This window comes from Macrotis lagotis, chromosome 7 (genome assembly GCF_037893015.1).
Source record: "Macrotis lagotis isolate mMagLag1 chromosome 7, bilby.v1.9.chrom.fasta, whole genome shotgun sequence".
Classification (NCBI taxonomy): Eukaryota; Metazoa; Chordata; class Mammalia; order Peramelemorphia; family Peramelidae; genus Macrotis; species Macrotis lagotis.
The window spans coordinates 204,014,652-204,036,620 of NC_133664.1; the positions used below are offsets into that span (position 1 = coordinate 204,014,652).

General features: G+C 36.0%; 1 protein-coding gene and 1 long non-coding RNA gene across 2 annotated transcripts in view; one reads left to right on the plus strand and one right to left on the minus strand.

The window, feature by feature from the left end:
* On the plus strand, window positions 1–3,498 carry LOC141493342 (uncharacterized). The gene is made up of 3 exons (XR_012470183.1): window positions 1–90; window positions 2,349–2,429; window positions 3,256–3,498. It is a non-coding gene; the product is annotated as an uncharacterized LOC141493342 (long non-coding RNA).
* The window catches only part of EMP1 (epithelial membrane protein 1), a 25,914-nt gene continuing 6,227 nt past the window's right edge, over window positions 2,283–21,969 (minus strand). The window contains exons 2-5 of the mRNA XM_074194546.1: window positions 10,799–10,907; window positions 3,550–3,646; window positions 3,300–3,440; window positions 2,283–2,494 (exon numbers count right to left, since the gene is read on the minus strand). Of these exons, the coding sequence (XP_074050647.1) occupies window positions 2,334–2,494; window positions 3,300–3,440; window positions 3,550–3,646; window positions 10,799–10,876 (477 nt within the window). The 5' untranslated portion in view covers window positions 10,877–10,907 and the 3' untranslated portion in view covers window positions 2,283–2,333. The remainder of the gene's footprint in view (window positions 2,495–3,299; window positions 3,441–3,549; window positions 3,647–10,798; window positions 10,908–21,969) is intronic.

Consider the following 21,969-nt stretch of genomic DNA (forward strand, 5'->3'; position numbering starts at 1 on the left):
AAAGCCTTTACTACTTGCCCAAACTTTTCTTGTTCATTAAAACATTTAAGAGCCCACAATTTTCCAAGCCAACCTGGCCACCACCTTCAGGTAATCCAGTGCCCTGCCCCCCAGCATATACATAGAACTAGAATATACACCAGTATTGCTTAGTAATACTACTTTTACATAAATATCAGCAATCATGGCAGAACAACCCCCACATAATTGGGGGGGGGGGATACAGGAGATTTGGGAGAATAGAGGTTAAGTTAGAAGGGAAAGATGACTGAAATTCCTCTGCAAGACTGTTTCCTTCACATAAAGAGGGGAAACATCAGGAAAAGAAACCCAGGGTATGAGATGGCTTTAATTAGCTGCTCTGGCTGTCCCTTTAAGACCCCCATTTTCCCCTCTTCCTACAGAGGGGAGGAAAGCAATAGCTAGTTGATCAGAAGGAACTGAATAAGTCAATCCTGTATATTAATTGGCCCTATGGCAGCAGAGCAGTTCAATTATGATCTGATCCGGTACCATAAGTCACTATAAAAAGAACTTAACTTCCTGTTAACTAAAATTTTACTTGTCTTGGGATTATGTTCTGTTTTCTGGAAGGAAGTAAGGAAGCAAGCAATCTGTTCTCATAACTGAGCTATGACATAGTAATACTTTACAATTTGGTAGCACCTTTCACCCAAGGTCCTTTCTGTTGTTTTGATTTAACTTTAATTGAACTAAATAATTAAGATTTACTACCCTGTAAGGCAGAGCTTCCTAACTTGGGGTCCACCATTATCTCAAGAGGTGTCTGGATTGTTTTCAGGGAGTCTGTGAACTTGAATAAGGGGGGGAAATACATCTTTGTTTTCACTAATCTCTAAATGGAAGTTAGGTTTTCCTTCAGTTTCTAAATAAGCACTATTTTGAATAGGGGTCATGTCACACACACACACACACACACACACACACACACACACACAGAATTAAGAAGCCCCACTCTAAAATGAATTGGAGTAGTTATTGACCATCTGACAAACCTGTATTTGAGTCCTAGTTCACTATATAAAATAATCAGACTAGATAATCTCCTAAACCAGGAAGAGATCTAAGGTCCTGGTTCCCAATTATGAAAAACTGAGCCTCAGAGAAATGAAGTGATATACCCCAATTTTACATATAAGTAATCAGGGCCAGAATGGATATAAAACCTCAACTAGCATATCCTTGCAAGGTTAATTAGACCACACTTCTGTTATTCCGGGGGAAGTGGGGGGGGGGGAGTAAAGAAGAGTATTATAAACAGTAAAGTTTACTGCCCTCCCATCATGCAAGTAGGAAAAATATCTGCTCATATGCAAGCAACTAAAAAATCGAGTTCAGCCATCACAAAAAGATTCTAGGATTATGGTTCAGGAGGCTCGACACTGTTAATAAAACAATCTCTTGGTCCCATAGCCTGCATGTTATGTTCGCTGTATGTTTTGTAGCTGATAAATGACTTTGCAGAAGCTCCTAGCCTCAGAGTCAATGCCAGGAGCCTAGTAAACTTCAGTGGTGAGAGGCCTCCATGTGGGGTGAATGTGCGTTTTGATCAGCTGCTCGAGTGGGTGGGGATGGGTTAGAAGACCTTTGAAGCCCCTTCTGAGTATGAAATCCTCTATTCCCTATAATTTCCTATCAAGCCTTATTTGCTTTGTCTTCCCCCTGCAATCTCTGCCTCAAACAGGTTTTGCACTAGGAACTCACACTCTTTGGAACTTAACATGTCCTTATTACTCAGGTCGATCCTAATAGAGATTATCAGGAGGTTGCCCTGTTACTTTGTAACAGGGGTTTCATTGTTTTGCTCTGAGTAGAAAGAGAGGGGTTGCTTCCAGATTTAGCACATTCAGCACAAAAATAACACCAGAGTGACTGCCAGGAACTTGTACCGCTATTTTAACTTGTGAAAAAAGGTCTGAAGGCTTCCTTGATTCCTCAGGAGTGAGAACTTCACTGCTTCTCCACCATGCTAGGAAGTCAATGGCGTGATGTCTGGCAAGTCCAACAAAGTTTAAAACAGCTCAAGAACAACCCTGGTGGTCTGGGGGAAGTTCTCTGGCCTGTGATATCCAGGGAAGATCTGAGCAGCTTCTCCTCACACACAGTCTGCTTTTTCTTGAGGGAAGGATGTGTGATGGTAGCGATTTGTCTCAGTGATGAGTCTAGTTCTTCCCCCTCCCAAACCCACCCTCTCCCCCCACCCCACTTTTATTTGGTTCTTCTAGCAGAGCAACTCCCTCTTCCCTCCCAGTTTCAACAGCTTTCCCCTCCCAGGTCCCTCCCCCAAACCCCACAGAAAAATTCCAGCAGCCTTATTTCTTTCTAAGGACGAAATAGAGGACAACAATAATGAAGCTAAAACAGAAGCAGATCCAAGCCAAAATAAAGCAGTATCCATGGTGATCAAGGTATTTTTCGTTCAGGGTACCATATTGATTAGTGTAGATGGAAACTCCAATCAGAATGCATGCCCCTGGAGGGGAAAGAAGGGGGTGGGAGGGAGAGGGAGAGGGAGGAGATAGAGAAGACAATATTCAAGTCAGAAACAACCCTTACTTTTTAATTTTTGTCTAAAACCTAGAAGTACAGGGCAAGTCATCAAAGGAATTTTTGTGATTTTAAATTCACACTTTCTTCATTGTCATGCATAATAAATCTTTTGAGAATATTTAAAACTGGAAATTGGGTCAACAACTCAGACCCCAATAGAAGGACTACAGTTAAGCTCTAAAGAGAAACTGCTGGATTGTCTAGGTAGGAAAATAAACATTAACAATTGGAAGTCTAAAGCAGCCCAAAGAACACCATTCCCACCCTGGCTCTGAGTTGCCCATATCCACAGCATGTCAGGGCAGGATTTGATTGTGCAGGAATGTGCAGCAACAGCTATTCAGTCTTCAGGCTCAACTGGATGAATTGGGTAATATTGATAGTAGAATGATGTTGTTGGTGATGATGATGATGATATCTACTCTATGTTGTGACTACACCTTTTCCCTTTCTGGGGATGCAGTACTCACTAATTAAGCATGGCAATTAGTTACTTTTTCAGAGGTATGCAATGTGTAGTAACTGCTTCATAGCAGCCTCTTATGAAGGAGGGAGGCAGCTGCTTTAATTAAAGATTCTCAAAAAAAAGAAAATTAGAAAGTCCTATTTCAGACCTATATCCTGGATATTTTGAGTATGTAGCTGGAAGTTCCTACTTAATGACTTATGCTTTCCTTACTGTAGACATCGATACTTTAAGGTGAAGGGGCTGACTCTAGGACACTTACAGCAAACCAGCATGATGGCACCCGAGAGGAAGAACCGGTTTCCCTTCTCCATGGTGAAGAGTTGGAATACAAAAACAAGAAGAGAAATGACCGAGAAGATAATGGATAGAATCATGAAGGCTTGCACGGATTTGAGGGCATCTGTCCAAATATTTGTAAACAGAGAGAAAAGATTAAACTTAGCTAGCACCCCCAAAAAGACTGAAATATTTTTCAAGTTGTCAAGAAACAAAAAAAAGACCAAACATACCCTGATTTGCATATGTTAGCGTTCCATCACATTTCCCATAGTCACATGAGTTCCAAAGACCTTCTGAATAGTTCCCATTTTTTGAAACCACCCAGACCTAAAATAAACAAATAGATAGATAGATAGATAGATAGATAGATAAAAATTTTATTCAAGCATATATTTCTTATATTTTTTTTGGCAAGGCAGTGGGGTCAAATGACTTGCCCAAGATCACACAGCTAGGTAAATATTATGTGTCTGAGACCGGATTTAAACTCAGGTATTCCTGACTCCAGGGCCAGTGCTCTATCCACTGCAACACCTAGCTGCCCCTCAAGCATATATTTCTAGTACCAAAATGCTCTTTGTCCTCAGTATTCCATCTCTGAACTCTGTGTTTCTATACTGAATCCAGGATAAATCTGAAATTGATTCCTTCCTTTGGCCCTTGAAATCCTTAGCTTCATTCAAGCCTCATCATTTTGGATACCATCTCCCATAAAAAAAGTCCTTCCTATTACTGAGTTCAATTTTTGATGACTTTCTCTCTTCTCAATTTAAATTGAATTTATTTTCTGTGTTAAAGGTGCATCTTCCAGGTAGAAAATCTTCATCTTAAGGCCAGAGATCTAATTTTTGTTTGTGTTATCAGCAATTAGGACAATAATTTGCATGTAGCAGGAGCTTAATCAATGCTCATTGAATTCAATCAATTATTTGAATCTCCCAAGTTTACATACTTGGTCCTAAGGGATTTTTTCTCTCATAAGACCAGAAAGTAAATTGCAAAGGAGGATCATATAGACTGAGATTGTTATATGTTCCTGAAACAAGCAGAAGGGGCCCTGAATGAAATAAACTATAGAATCATAATAAAGAGGGGAAGGCTCAAATGAAATCACACCAATCAAAACCTTCATGTCATCTTTGATCTCTCTCACCTTTCACCTCTACCTCTAATCAGTTGCTACATGCTGTCAATTGCAGCTTTCAAGATATTGCAGAAGACCTCATGTGTTTATTGAAAACATAAGGACCATCTTTCTGTGGATTCTATTTTATAATTCATAATACTTCTACTCTATCCTTCCTCTTTTCTCCTTTGTTCCAGTTTTTTATAAAGATATGGACATTTTTGTAAAAGTCATACTCTATGCTGATTTAGAGTTTCTTCATTTCTTCTCCTGTCTTTCCTGGAAGATTGTCTCCTTGGTAGTCTCTTTTCTTCATTTCACCTTTAGTCTCTATCCATGAGCTCCTTTTCTGCTCCCTACATATCCTCAAATCCTTTAAAAAAAATTCACTTGACTGTCATTTCTCAAACCATTATTTCATACTCCTTCTGCCTTTCAATGTCAAACTTAAAAAGAGAAAAGAAAAACTGTCTATACTCTCTGCCCTCTTTCCTCAGTCTCTTGCAAACTGGATTCTGTTTGGACCACTCAATTGAAATTTCCAGATCCAATATTACCAATGACTGATTTCTTACTTGCTAAATCTGATTGCTGTTTCCCCAGATTACATCCTTCTTTACAGCTTTTGACACCAATGACTACCCTTGGATGCTTCCCTTGATGATTTCTTAGTCCTCTTCTTTGCTAACTAAATATTACTTTTCAGTACACTTTGCTAACCAAGGATTCTCCACCTGCCTAAAACTCCATGCTGGACATTCTTTTCTTTCTCTGCATCCTCCCTCATGAATCAACAGTTCTCATGAATCCAATTATAATCTCTATGCAGATGGTTCTCAAATCTATTCAGTCAATCTTTGTATAGGTTGTCTGCCATGTCTGGAATGTATTTCCTACGCATCTCTACCTCATAAAACTTTTCATCTTCCTTTAAGGCTCAGTTTAGATGCCAACTCAAATACAAAACTTTTCACTATTCACCTAATTGCTAGTACTCTCTCCTTCTTCTAATTATCTTCTTATCTGTTTAAATGTTGTATTCCGAGCAGGATGTGATGTTTTTGAGGGCAGAGACTGGTTTTCATTTCTATTATTGTATTCCAATATCTAGCCCAATGTTTTGCATACAGAAGGCATTTAATAAATATTTCAATATCTCACTAATCTGTTATTGTATGGTGGGTACTCCCTCCACCAACACAGATTTTAGCCCAGCTATATCTTAGTAGTTTTTGCAATTTCTGAGCTTCTGTACCTTGTGGACAACCTAATAAGGAGTCTCTCTGTATATAAGTGGCCTGGCTTTGAGCAACAGTCAATCCCTGACTTGTTCTCCAAGGGTTTCCAGCATGGTAGAACCCACCAGAGGTGGCACAATTCCAGAACCCAGCACCTCTTCTATATCAAAATAAAGCAGCAGGGGAAGATTTCAGTAAAAGATCAAACTTTTGAAATGAATTACAGAAAACTGGGCTTACACTAATTTAATAGAACCATGGACCTCAGAGTAGAGTTGCTAGTACTTTAATCAAATTTTTAAAAAAATTATGACTTCAAGGTATTAACTGAAGCATTTCAAGATTAAACAATCCACTCCCTTAACACATGAAATGAAGTGATAAAGTTAGGGCTGAAGTTTAGAGCCCTGCAAGTTTTTGCCTATTGCTTACCTAATTCTCTACTGTCTTTCTGCTGGAAATAAAAAAGATAACATTTTTTAATTCCTTTCTTGGGGCAGTGAGGTAGAGCAGTGCCTAGAGCCCTGAACCTGGAGTCAGGAGAACTTGAGTTCAAATCTAGTCTCAAATACTAGTTGTGTGACACTAGACAAATTACCTAATTCCAATTACCCCATTGCCCCCCAAAAAACTTCTTTTGTGAACTTAACAAGTCAACAAAAATAACATTTCAATAGGCAAAGAAGAATAAGACAGAGGCTTATATTAAGGCACTATGAATTTCTGTAACTGTAACATGAGCTTTTTAAAATGATAGCTCAATAGATACATACATACATACATACATACATGATACCTAGATGATAGATGATACATAGAGGAAGATGGATACTTATGTGATACATGAAGACAACCATACATTCATTTTTCTATGCACATATATATGCAAATACATATCTAAATTAAAAAGGAAGTGACGAATCTGTTCTCCATAAAACTTTTTAAAGGGCTCTTACACCAATAAAATTACAAGACAAATCAATGTAGGATAAAAAAAATACAAGTACCCATTCCAAAAGATTTTACTTTATAATGTATTCTGAGTGTTTATAGATAACATCAGAAAATTTTGAAAAATATGGTTAAATCCTCTAGTAGCTAGTCAATTAGTTCAGACCAACTGCAGATAGTACTAATTAAAACTATCTTCTCTGTGAGGCCCTATAAGCTTCACATGGTACAAGTCTCCTTGGATCATTTAACCTGAAAATAAGTTTTCACTCTTATTGTCAATTCTTTAGGATAAATCATAAAGGCAGTACTATTGCCTCTAGAAGACTAGAGTACATGTTACCTAGAAAGGAGACAGTAGTCTAGTGAACTAGGGTTAACTTATTTCTCATTATTATATTATTACTATTACCCAGTCACGCAGCTTGAGTTAATATATTATGTTAATTATTTTTCAACCTGGAAAACTTAGGAGTGTAAGTTTGGGGGACAAGAGAAATTAGAAACCAGTCTTACTTATTTCCCCCTCCATTTGTATTTCACAGGACCAGAGCATTATACGTTTAGAACTAGAAGGAATCTCAAAGATCATTTATTCCAAGACCTTCATTTTATGGTTGAGGAACTAGGAACCAGAGACAGCAAATGATTTGCTCAAATTCATTCAGGGAGTATGTGTGGCAAAACCAGGATGTCAGATCAGAGCCTCTGAACTCCAATCCAACATTTGTTGTAGTATATGTTTCTATCTCTCATGTTCATAGATTTGGAGTGGGAAAGATCATTAGAAATCATCTTTTCCAGCCTAAAATGGTGGCAATGACTTGGCCACAGTCATGTAGATATTTAGTAGCAGAGTTCAGATTGAAAGCCAGATCCCCCTTTGACTGAAAATCCAACACTCCTTACCCTGCATACTCACAATAAATCTTTCTTATTTTCTAATTAAACTCTACTTATACAGTATAACATATATCTGAACCAGACCATATAGTTGCAGTCTCCAGAGATAATGTATATGTAACATTTGAGTCACTTAGGTTTTTATATCCAAAGCTTAAAAAATAATGATGATAATAATAATAATGATAATAATGATGATCATGGCAGTAATAACAGCAACCACAATAATGATGCATGATAAACAAGTTGAACATTTAAAGTGACCAGCAGAGGTCAGGGCACCCCAAAATGCAAAGGAAAACACTATTTCCCAATCTTCATAAGTTCGTGATAAAGGCAAATACTGTCCCAGAAATATTTCTTCCAGGAAATATTAAAACAAATATTTTCATATTCTTATACATTGGCAAATATATTGACATACAAGTGCCAGTTTAATCTTCCCAAACACTAATTTCATCATCACTCTCCTGCTCAAAAAGTTTCAGTGGCATGACATCTTAAAATGAGTGGACTATCTTCAGGTGACAGTGAGTAGACTATTATAAATGTACTGCTCACAAAATCAAATCACAGAATCTCGGAACTGAAAGGTATTCCAGAGGCTATGATACTATGTCAGCATTGAGTTTAAGTACTTCAGTGAGGATTGTCCCCACTGCCTCACAAAGTAGCCCTTTTGAGCAACTCTGATTATTAGGAGTTTTGTTACTGGGTTTTTTTTAACTCAAATTTCAATCTGCAACTTTGCCACTTGTACCAATTACTTTAAATTCTGCCCTCTGAGTTTAAGCAGGACAACTAACCTTTCTTCAACATGACAAACAGTCTTTCAAATGCTGGAATGCTAATATCTTGTTGCCCTTAAATTTCCCTTTTCCATTTCATATACATATATATAATATATACATATATACATACACATTTATATGTACTTACATGTGTATATACATGTATATGTATTTTGTTTGTATATCAGTTTGTTATCCTTTTCTCCAATTTTTCTCCCGTTACCTTCAGCACACAACTCACTTTTCTCCTTCTGGACCCTATATCTCTCTTAATATAGGCTACTATACCATTACCTTTTTTGGGGGGGTTGAGAATAATCACAAAATAGCTGCATACTAAACTTATAATCCACTAAAATTCCTAGTCTTTTTTTACCTGAACCTGGTCTAATTATTCATCTACCATCATCTTCTTATGGGATTAATTTTTTAATCCAAGTATCAAACTTTACCCTTTACCTCATTCAATTTTGTCATATTCAATTCAGCTCTTTTTCCAGTTTCCAAATAATTTGTTGGTTATTGATTCTCATACAACAACAGAAGTGTCTTTCCTGAAATTTTGACAAACTTTCAGTGCTTCCTATGCCACATAGGACCTAGGAAAGATTCATGGAACATTCCCATTGGAGAGCATCCTCCAAGTTGACATCTATTAATTAATGGCTAATTTAGGGTTATACCTAATCAAGCTTCTCTGAATCACATAGATCACATCTCTACTTTTGCAGAAATATCTCAGAAGAGACTTTATCAAACACTTCACTCCCTGATCTACAAATTTAGTTGCTCTATCCAAAAAGAGAAATGAGGTTAATCTGGCAAGAACTGCTCTTGTTGAAATTACTGTGGTTTTTAGAGATCATCATAGGGGTTTTTTTTTTGCTTTTATGTCTAAATATTCATAAATTATTCCTTGATTTTTTTGCACTTGATTTTTGCCAAGAATCAAAGTCAAGTTCATTTGCATAACCAAGCACCTTAGCATCATATTCAAGCTCCTTTATTATCTGACCTCAGCCTATTTTTTTAATTCTTACCTCTTCCAGTCCTGCTTTGCCATGAGTCTTCAGTATACCCAAATTAGTCTACTCATTGTCACCTGAATACAGCATGCATATGTTAAATTTCACATATTTTCTTTTCAGTTTGTCCCATCCCCTCTTCCCTACCTATCAAAATCCTATATATCCTTCAAGATCCAATTCAATTGCTGTAAAATCCTATTTCCAATTTCCTAAGATACATTGTATGAATTTTGCAGCTGTCTCCAGAGCAATTAATGGAGAAACAGGTGTGATCCATTTAGGTACATTCAAATTAAGTGAAAACACAAATTATTATAAATCATGAAATTCTCAAAAACATTTCTTCTAAAAAAATTTCTTAAAGACAGGAATTCTTTGTCCAGGTTTGCACACTTAAGGAAAATTATAATAATTAAAGAAAATCCGTCCCCTGATGAATTCAGAAATTTTAGTAGTCATGCAATTTTTATTTCACTTTTCCTTTATTTAATATTTCCATAATATTCATCTCCTTTTATGAAGGGTGATAAATTCAAAAGAAAGCATGATGTTTACACATTCTCAAAGGCTCTCAGGTATCTGAAAGTTGTTCCCATGATGGATATTACTGACATGTTGGAGTGCTGGGATTTGGGGGTTTTTCAGCATCACTATACTTTCCCTCTATATCTCCCCCCCCTTAAATTCTCCCAGAAAACCATCCTTTCTAAGTAAATAATTTAAAGAAGAAGAAGAAAATTAATTCAGCAAAATACTAATCAACATATCAAAAAGGCTGAGGTATACAAATTTTTAAAAAGTTATTTCATTATTAATGTTGTGTGAACAGTTTGGTCTTGGAATGTAAGAAACATCTTTTTTTCTTAGCCCAAATAAATGCTACAAATTTTGAATAATTTAATGAGTGGGACTTTAAAAGTCAGGAGAAATTGTTTATTATTGCTTTATCCTTATTATTGTGACAATTCATATATTTTTAATATGTATTATCTTTAAAAATAATATCCAGACCCATATAATTCAGTTCTTAGGTTTCAATCCCAAAGAAGCAACTTCTAGAAATTTTACCTGGGAAATTCATAGCTGTTGAGTAATACAAAAGGGTTTGAGAGGCTGTGAAATGAAGTGAAACTCTACTTTGTTCCAATTTGGCTGAATAATATGTAATGAAAGATATCTTTCCTGATTTTAGGTTTCTGGTATTTAGATTATGATTTTCCAATGTGCCAACAGAGTGTTATAGAATAAAAGTTTAGGGGCGGCTAGGTGGCACAGTGGATAGAGCACCGGCCCTGGAGTCAGGAGTACCTGAGTTCAAATCCAGCTTCAGACACTTAATAATTACCTAGCTGTGTGGCCTTGGGCAAGCCATTTAACCCCATTTGCCTTGAAAAAAACCTAAAAAAAAAAGAATAAAAGTTTAGTAGGGGAGCATTACTCACATTGGCAATGGTCGAGACAAACAACATGACAACTGTGGCAATGTGGATCACAACAATCCCAGCCAGTAGTACCAACATCTTGTCTGAGTGGATGTCGATGAAGAGATTTCTAAAATGGGAACACACAAAAAAAGTCATTGAAAGATTTAATAATATGGTTTTAAAATGTTATACATATGTAGAATTCCCAAAGGTAGGTATTCCTTCTTTCTAGATGGCATACATAAATTGAACACTAAACTTGGAGTCAAGAAGAACTGTGTTCAAATTCTATTTTAGACATTTAGTAATCACATGCCATTAGATAAGCTGCTTAACCTCTCAACTTCAGTTTCCTCTTATGACACAAGAAGACATTTATTATCTGAGGATGAAAAGGCATTTACCCAACACGGTTGCTTTGAGGATCAAACGAGATAATATAGATAAAACACTTTGCAAATCTTAAAATACCATGTATTTCTCTGTGTAAGTGTATGTTATTTTAAAAAAACACCCTAAGAATATCATTATTTTATACAGAGAATTCAAATTATTAAATTTTTTTATATATAGAAAGTCTCTTTCTAATCAAGAGAAGAAGCATACTGTAGTGGATAGAGAAGAGCCAGCCTCAGAGTAGGGGGAAGGGGTTGACTAACATTGACACATACTAAATGTATAACTATGGTTATGTCCCTTAACCCCTGGCTATTGCCAGGCTTTTAGACTAATAATTCTAGGCCAGTTGAAAATCTGCATTAATAAAAGGAATCTTATACTTCAAGTTCCTTACACCAATGGAGAACCAAAAGAACCAGAAACAGTTCTGGAAATATATATGCTTATATGCATACATACATATGAATTCTTGTGTGTGTAAAACTATATGTATGTATATGAGCATATAAATAATTATCTTTTTTAGATATCTTTAATATATACATATGTTCAATTTATTAAACACCTAATGTATGTTAGTTTTGAAAGGGAGGAGGGAGAAAAGGGGAAGAAAATTTTATGTTGATAAATAAAATATTGTTTTTTAAGTTTCAAAAGCACTTTGGAACATTAAGTTCCATTTCCCATGAAGTTCCACTCTCATTCCTTTTGGTGTCTTAATGTCACAGGTCCATAGAAGCATCCTCACAGGACATCCAGTCTAGTCCTTAAAGTTTTACAGATGAAGAATTAGGGAATTTAAGTGGCTTGCCCCAGATCATATAGGGAAAAAGAATTCAAAGTTTGGACTGAGGCAAGGTCCTTCATTCCAAGGGTACAGAGAGCTGTTTGGGTACAGAATCCTGGCTTTTTAGGCCTTGTACTGAAGATCTTTGCTAGTAACATACAAACTTTGAAACTCTGAATGACTTTTGAAAAATCCAAACTCCAGTCCAAAAAAATAGTCGGGGTGGGGCGGGGGGGGGGGGGGGGGAACGGGACAGGAAAATGGAGAAGTCACAGAGGAAGAAAGAAGAAAGGAAAGCTGACCTAAATGAACTTGCATAGATAGAAGAAAGCATTTTTCTGTAAATTGGACCATAGGTAGAAGAAAGTAAAAGCAGAAGCAATAAGTAATTTCTGCTATGACTTAAAAGGGAAGTAAATATGGAAATCTGTTCTGGGAATTGTTTGCTGCCAAAGAAATGTTTTACCCTATGCGAAGGAGTTAAAGCACCATGCATGCTTGTATATAAAAGGAGTGATATATGATTTCATAGCTTGGATTGGGTGTATATGCAAATACCATCAAAAAAGTATAAGAGAAGGGGCAGCTAGGTGGCATAATGGATAAAGTACCGGCCCTGGAGTCAGGAGCACCTGGGTTCAAATCCAGTCTCAGACACTTAATAATTACCTAGCTGTGTGGCCTTGGGCAAGCCACTTAACCCCATTTGCCTTGCAAAAACCTTAAAAAAAAAAAAGTATAAGAGTATGGAATCTCTTATATACTTGTTCCACTTTTTTCCTGTCCTCTGTTCCATCTTATTTGAATGTACCTTAGACATTCTCACTCCGTAAAAGGTTTTATTGGATTAGAGGGCTGTATAATCCCAACCCTTTTAAAGTACATTGTTTTATATACCCTAAATCAATTCAAAACAGAATTATATATATATATGAAACAGTATACTATTACTGTCCAGGGATGGCAAGTAGTGACTAGATCCCACATTCTCAGCATTGTCAGACCAGAGTGGTAGCATTCTCCACAATGTAAAATTATTTCCTATCACTTTGTGCAGCTGGATTGTGAATGATACAAGCTAGTTTGCACTGCTTCCTCCAAGGGAGAAAGAATTTTATGTGTTGCAAGTTTGTCATTAGCAAATCTTTCCTTCTTTTCAGCTTTATTTTTCCTTTACTCAGTTCTATTTCATTACTTTAAGGCATGAATTTCTCTAAATTATATGTGTTTCCATTTGAAATAGGATAACTGATAGGTATCACTGACTTTTCATTTAATCCTTGAACCAGTCAATCAAGCACCAATTTTCCTCTTGAGAAAAATAAGAATAATAATAACTAATTATGTACTAGCTCCCAAAACTTTTGTGAGCATAAAGGAAACTGTGTGTAATAAAGTATTTTAACCCTATTGGTAAATGGCATACTGCTCAATAACCCCCCTCATGTCAGAGGCAGAAGGGAGGGAATAAGCAACATGGCCTCTAGGATGGGAAAGAAAATTTTGACTTCAGTCTAATCTGGGCTCCTGCCCTACATTCCCTGGCCAAATTCACAAAATTATACAAAGATATGGTTGATTAAATAGAAGATGCAATTCAAGGGATGATTGATTTTTAATTAGTTCTTCTACTTAATCCTCCTAAATCCCTTCAAGGATTTTTCTTCCCTTTCCCTTCATTTACAAATACTTTCCCTCTAAATGTTGGAAAGTCTTTTATTATTCTATTCAATTGTGAATAGAATATTCCAAGTACAGTCAAGTATAAATTTCTTCTTATGTACAGGCTATTCAGAATACAGTATCCCTTTCTTTCTCCTTTAATTGCTTTTTTCTACACTTTAAATTCATATCAGATTTCATTTTCCCCTTTTCACTCTCACTTTCAGTTTTGGTAAAATAAAATTTCTAAAGGACCTCATTACTCACTGACCATAGCATTGGTTAAACCATAGCATCTTCAGGGCATTTTTTATTTAAACCTGTTCATTATTCATTCCATTTCCAATTGCATTGACTCCTGGAAGGGGTGGGATAATGGAAAAAGAAGAAGTAATTTCCTTTCATCTCAGATTTCTATGATAGTTCCTGTTCTCCTTCTTTGCAAAGAGAAGGAAGTCATGGAAAATAACCTACACTTAGTTTACAAATGGGATTTTTGGCTTCTACAAACTGTCAGAACTGGGGAGGGGGGATTATTTGACTAAAGAAGTGACCTGTCTTACCTACAACTTTTCCTGTCATCTTTTCTCCTCCATCTAATTGTGAGTAAAATTCAAGTAAACCGGGTTTTTTTTTATTAGAGTGTATACTGAGGTGGGTATTATTTTTACTGATCCATTCCCAAACCTTTGAGTCTCAACCATGACCCATTGCTAGTTATTTCATCTTCTAAAACACACCACACACACACAGCAGGAACCACAGAATGTGTGTTGTGATATGGCAAAAGGAGAAATAGAAACCTGAGCTTAGATGACATCTAACTGAAAGAGAAGACAGAATTTCAGAGTAAATAGTTAAAATGGAATAGAAATTGATAAGGACATGCTCCAGGAACAGGAATTAAGACACAATATTAGTACGTTAGCTTTTCAGAGAGACTCATTTCCAGCACTTGGCAACTACTGCTTATCGTTAAGATATTTTGAAGATAGTATCTTTAATTTTTTGTATATTAGATTGTGATTATTGTAGTTATTGATGGTAAACATGGTTATACTCATAAATTAGCACTACAATATGACCTTTCACAAAAAAATTTGCTTCCACTTGCCACCACCACCACAATTACTTTTTGTCTTTACAGAAGAAATTTCGAGAATTTTTTCAGTTGCTATTGAAAAGCATCAACTTCTGCCAAAACATGATAATTGAAATTGTAAGTGGAGGGGAACAGTGATATGGTACAGTTTGATTCTTCTGTTTCTTCTGCTAAGTTTATGGCCCAAGGTAAATCAATTAACTTCTCCAATTAGTTTTTCCTCATCTACAAAATGGGGAATTCAAGCTAGATGAATTCCAAGGCCCCTTCCACTTGTACTGAGAGTCTTTGAACTAAATGAGACATAAAGAGATAGAGACATAGATAAAGCTAGGAAGACAAGCATATATGTTTATTAATGCTATATATTTCAACCAGCAAACAATTTATTTGCTGATCTGTTCAAATAGACTTAAAGGTAATCCAGGATATTTATTGGGTTAGCACATTTGACAATCATTCTAGGTATCATCAGCTGATCCTTTCATTCCTGACTCTATGCAAGAGTCTAGGTTTGGACAGAAGACACACTTCACATCCACCTACCTATAAACTTCACAGACCATAGATTTAAGGTTTGAAACAGCTTTACAATTTATCTAGTATAATGTCTTCATTTTATATTTTAAGCTATGTATACTTTCTATTTGAAGAAACAAAGGTCAAATGAGGTAAAATGATTTACTCATTGTGGCAAAAGAATAACAAAATCAAGATCTGAACACAAGTCCTCTTGACCCAAATTCAGTCTTTTTTTTCCATTACAATGCACTTGTCTTTCACTCAAAAAGACTTCCCCCAAAAAATCTAAGCATTGAAACATTGTCATACTGTTACTTTGTCTTGATGTCCGCAATTCTCAAGTCAATTAAAAATGATTATCTGAACAGAACAAGTTAACAGTTTTGATCTGGGGAAAATTCATCAGTGTTCTGTAAAGTAAGTACTGATCCCCCTTTCTCCCTTTTCTGATAAATGTCATTTTGGAGCTGCAAGTACTCGAAAATAAATCTTCAACAGAAGAAGAATGAACCGGATTAAATTTGAAAAGCTTGCATATGATTTCTAAATTGAAGATTTGAGGATTATTTTTCAAAATAGTATCGAATGTAAATTTCTTTAGGACAGGGATTATCTCCTTGATTCTTTCTTTTTTTGTTTGTTTGTTATGTCTCTGCATCTCCAGAAACCAGGACAATGTCTGGGGTCCTGATAGGGTTTTAAAACACTTACTGAATTGAATTTCCTGAACAATGGTGGCAATAGTGGGAAAGCAGGTAGAAGAATTATTTGCATTTGGTTTAAGAGAATAATTAGGATCCCTGGGATAGAAAGGAGCAATGAGAAAAGTGGCTTCTAAAGTCAAAGAAATTGTAAAAACCATGTATCTTGAGTGGACCAAGCCCAAAAATTGGCAGAAGGAAGGAGAAAGGAGAAGATGAAATGACCATGTGACATCATAGGGATATTCCAATTCAGCTGTAATTTCCATGATTCATGTGAAAGTGGGTGAGAATCTCTAAGATGAAAGGCAAGGGTGGAGAAACTGGAATTTTCTCTGTACAAGATGGCACAAGATTGCTTCACAACTCTTTTTTACAGAAAATCTTTCACACAAACATCCTGGATCTGGTTACATCATAAAAACAATCGGCCATTTTCCCAGTGTCCTGGAAAATGCAGACTTTTTTTGGGGAGAAAGGAAGGAAAGAAATGGTGACTATCCTGCCACCAAGATCTGCCTAATCCAGTGGCATTTACCAAAATGATATTAATCCCTAGAACTCACACCAGTCAGGGCTCCACACCCCCCCATGCCCGCCTGTTACTTCAAGAATTTATCTATTTAATTAGAAACCATGGTAGACTAACCTTGGAAACATTCTCTCAAAAACCTATTCTCTAAAGAAACCAAGGTGGGAAAAAGTGTGTATAGTAGCCACTGAAATGTGCCCTGAATTGAATCCTTTGCATTCTAACCCTGCCTGAAGCACAATTTAGTTTCATAGTGGAAAAAATAACAAATAGGTAGCCAGGGAAAGATAAAGAAATCATCAAGAGCTTGATTAAAACTCCAAGAAAATTCTCTTTGAATTTTATAAATTCACTAAGGTCAGGGACTATGAATTTCCATATAAATGCAAAATAACAGAATATTAGGACTTTACTTTGAGAATCAACTAATCTTTTATTTCATTTCAAAACGAGAAACAGGAGGCCTCAAAATGGAAGCATCTTGTCCAAGTTTACCCAATGAATTAGTGTTAGCTAATTTATTTTGTATCATATTAGCATAATGAAAAATACTCCAGATTTAGAGGCGAGAAATCTAGGTTCAGGGGGAATGCTTGTTCTCCAAAAAAATTGTGCAAGGCACTTTTAAGTTTAGTTTGAATAATTACTTTTCCTCCACCTCCTTCTTTAGTCTAGACAATCAACAAAACAACAAAACAAGCCCTGATCTGTAGCCTTTGCCAGTTTATGAGGTGACAATATGGATGCTCACAATGAAAATTTAACAATCAACTCTCAAGAACTGGCTGCAGCAAATCACTGCCTTAGTTTTAATGTTTCCTCAAATATTTATTAGCTATGTGACCATAACCAAGTCATTTAAGTTCCTTTGGTTTCAGTTATCTCATCTGTAAAATGGGATACTTGCAATATCTACCTCAAAGGGTTATAGTAAGAAAAATGTTTTGTGTTATCATACTATCTACCATACATATCCAACAATTAATAATAGTCTAATAAAGGAGAAAAGAAAGTATTTTATGTTGAGTATAATCTGTGTCCCAAATGTTTTATAAAAAGGGTGAAATCTGAAAAACCCCTCAATAATTTGGCAAATCCTCCAGTCTGCTTGATGAGATCATTAGGCATAGACCTTTAGAGGACAAGTTAGATGGCATAATGGTAGAATAATAAGTCTAAAGTCAGGAAGAACTGAGTTCAAATTCCAACCTCAGATTCTTCCTAAATACTTAGATAGCTTACTATACTTACTTAGATACTGGATAAATCACTTACCTCCATTTGTCTCCATTTTCCCAACTGTAAAATGAGGATAATAATAGCACCTAACTTTCAGGGATTGTTGAGAAGATCAGATGAGATAAAATCTATAATGCTTAGCACAGTACTGATACATGGCAAACACTAAATAAATGTTAGTTATAATATAACCATTATTATTATTGCTTTCCATAGCAGTAGCTATATACCCTGGCTCCAAGTAGAAAGGAAGTGAGCACTACACTGTCCCACAATTGATGCTGTTCCAATATGATTGACACCTGAGAGTCAATGGGGATAGACTCAAATTGCTCAGGAGCTCTCCTGATCACTACCTTTTGGATTTAGAACAAACTAAATAAACTAATACATTAAGAGGCTATGACAGCCTTCATGGGAAATATTAAAAGAATTTCAAAAAGTAGAGTTTGTCCTTATTTCATGTAGATGGTCTCTAAAGCATCACCTTTCTTTAATTCATTTTTTATAAATTATGTTCAGGTACTTTTTTGGTCCCTTTTGTTTATCTGACTTATCTTACAAAACTTATTTGCAACTCTTTATGAATCTTTATGTGGATTTGTTTGTTTGGGGGCACTTAACTCTAGTTAAGTATATGCTTTTCATGAGAACGAAAAGACTATGTGTGAATGTATATGTGTGTATAGATTCATTGAATACATGATAAATATTCATAGAAATGATTTATGGAGAATGTTGAATTATAAGTATCAATTAATTTATTAATTTATTATCATATCCATCCTCCTAAACATTTCATTTTATAGTGTTTAACTATGACAGATACAAACTTTTAACAAAATTAGACAAAGACTATTCTATCAGATCCCTCACAACCTTCTTCTATATTCTCAGGTAAATGATACTATAATCCTGTATAATCTTGAGATTTGTTCACATTATCCTTCCTTCTGTCATCTCCCAGCAATGATGTTACTGTCTCCACCGATCACTCAAATTTTCCCTATTCTGTGAAAGGTCTACTTTCTTCAAAGTACAAGAAGAGATGAAAGTTGGAGAAACTGCTCCATGTCATCTGACTACCTCATCAGTATACTAATTTACCACTATTTTGTCTATGCTATTTTACCTATATGTAATGGAAAGCACACTAGATTTATAAGCAGAAGGCTCTTAACTCTTCCACCCACCAACCTGTTGACTTTGTACAAGTAATATCATCTCCCTGATCTCATTCCTCAAATGAGGGACTTAGATAAAGATGACAGAAGGCCCTTTCAGTCCAACCACTTAGTGAGTGACACCATCTAACTCTAGGACTCCCTTAATCTTCTAGGAAAACTGTTTAACATGAAAGAAATAATCCCCTCTCTTTCCTAAGTGAGGCTCTTCCATCAAAGAATTATTTCATGCAGAAAATCAGATGGTAATTGAACACAAAGGCAACAAAGGAAATGCCTCATCACTAGGGGGGAAGATATTAAATAATTCACTGCTCTAGATGTGGAAAAACAATGGAATAGGTAACTGGGTAAGGAAAGATGTGTGTAATAGATGAATAAATCCATAAGTGAAGATTCAGTGTAACTGTTATTGCTTCATTCTAAGAATAATTTCCTTCTAAATCTGTTTTGTTTCCAAACAGAAAGAGAAAAGTTCTTTATTTCTCCATGGGAGAGAGCATAATATCTATCTGCTTCTAAAAGCCTGGTGTTTGGGGTTGAAGGTATGGATATTATTGTCCAATTGGGACTGAACTTTTAAAACAAAAGAATCATAAAAAAAAAAAAATCTGCATTTGAGGCAGCCAAAAAGAAAGACTGCTCTGTGGGCTTCAGGGAAAACAACTGGTTTTTTCACGGGTCTGGGAATGCTTCCCCCAAAAAAGAGGCTACATGTCAGGATTGTTGTGGGAAGAGTGGCTTTTATCTGGCATCAACATCAACAATCATGAGACTGGATTGAAGACATAGAAAAGATGCATGGAGGGAGAAGAATAACATTGGAAGTCATGAGGTTTTGCACTAGAAGAGATCATTCAGTTCAAGTCCTTTTTACAGCTGAGGAAGCTAAAACTTAGAAATGTGAAGTCTCCTGCTCCAGATCACATGGTTAGTAAATCACAGAACTGAAGATGGAAGCCAAGTCTTCTGACTCTAAACCAAGGCCATTTTCCACTGCATATCAGGTTGGGCCATAGGCCTAGCTGTGCTAATGACTAGATGGTTGGACTGAATTAAATAATCAGTAAATATCTATTAAGTGCTGGACAGCCACATGTTCAATGTTTAGAGTACCAAGTCTAGAGTCAGGAAGACTCATCACCCTGAGTTCAAATCTGACTCAGACACTGACTAGTTATGTGAATCTGGGCAAGTCACTTAACACTGTCTGCCTCAGTTTCCTCATCTTTATAATGAGGTTGAGAAGGAAATGGCAAATTACTGTCCTAGCCAAGAAAATCCCAAATGAGGTCATAAAAAATAAGAGATAACAAAAATAACTGAACAGTTAAAGGAAACCAGGGAAGTCAGGAGTCATTGAGTTCTATTAACTCAAGCATTTCACTTTTCTGTACCTTAGTTTTATCATTAGTAAAATGAGGATGTTGGATTAGAGTCAGAGATTCTTAAATTTGGGGATTTAGAGACCTCGTTGACAGTCTGGTGAAACCTATGGACCTTTTCTCGGAATGATTTTAAGTGCATAAAATATAATGCATAAGATTACAAATGAAATCAATTATATTGAAACACAACTATCAAAATAAGTCAAAGCAAGTTCATGAACCCTAGGTTAAGAATGCCTGGACTAGATGATTTTTCTCAGATTTCTTCCTCAAATTCTAATATTCCATGGTTTTGTTTACCAATGAATAAAAACTGAAGGCCCACACCCATTATGCTGGATAGTATGCTAACTAGGCCCAAAGAAGAACAATGAGAACAAGCATATTATTTTTGAAAATGTTCCCAGAGAGAATTTAGGAAATTTTTGGTCTTCCTTTTTTTTTCCACCAACCACCCTTCATCTGGATCTCTTTCCTTTTCCTATCCATTTCATTATTGAAATGTAGAAACTAGAAAAGTATGAGCAAGAACTTAGGTAAACACATAGAATTCTAAAGCAAGATCATCAACCTCAAAGAAACAACAGGTCATAGAAGACAAACATGTCTACCGTGGGTAGAGGTAAGCAGAATCTCAGTAGTGATTCCTACAACACAAGAATCCAGCAGCCAAGAGATCTTACAGGAAGGGTCTGACAAGAGTGAAGGAAAGGGGAAAGAAAATTCAAGGTGTGGCTAAGCTGAGGTCCCAAGAAACCTTAGCCCACTGGTGAGGTGGACAGGAGATGGCTACCATATGCCATAGTTTTCTGCAGGTTATCCTGGAATTCTGCCCCTCCTTTTTTCAATCTCCTCCCCACCCTCAAACTCAGGTATTGAAAACAAAGAAAAACAGTTCTTATTGCTCAGGATTTTTGAGCTGGAAGATGTTTTATAGGTCCTCCAGCCAATTCTTCCATTTTGTAAATGAGGATCCTGAAGTCCAGAAAGATATGTCATAAACATTTATCCAAGAGCTTACAATGTGACTACATTGTATATAACTACAAGCAAAAGAAAGACAGTTCCTATACTTGAGGAACTTACAGTCTGAATGGGAAAACAATACATAAGTGACTTTTCCAAAATTGTTCAGCTAATTAATAGCTGTCTAGAAGTCAACTTTCAGTGCAAAGGTCTTTCTATATCTAAATTCTTCAGTCTTTTCTTCAGTGTTGGAGAGAAAAACCCAAAACTATAGAACCATTTGAAATAGTGTGACAGTGAAAGGTCAAATAAACATCCTATGTAACCTTGAACAAGTCATATTTCTCCACTATTAAAGGGGTAAGCATGCACTACATGCTGCCAAGATCTGTTGTGGGGATCATTCACAATGGGATAAAGTATAAAAACTATAAAGTAAATATAAATGTTTTTTATTATTATTAATGCACCCTATTACAGTTGCTGCCTCCTAGAACATGCATGGGTAAGCACAGCCTTTCAAAACTAACCAAAATCTGACTTAGGTCAAAGAAACATTCAGTTCTTTATTCTTAGAAGGACAATTCTCTCATATCCCAGAGGTGGGTGTTTTGAAGCATAATATTCAAATTCCAGCCTCAGGTGCCCCCAGATCAATACTGAAGAACTTTATTTTTTAGAATAACAAGGAGTTGATTTAGAACATT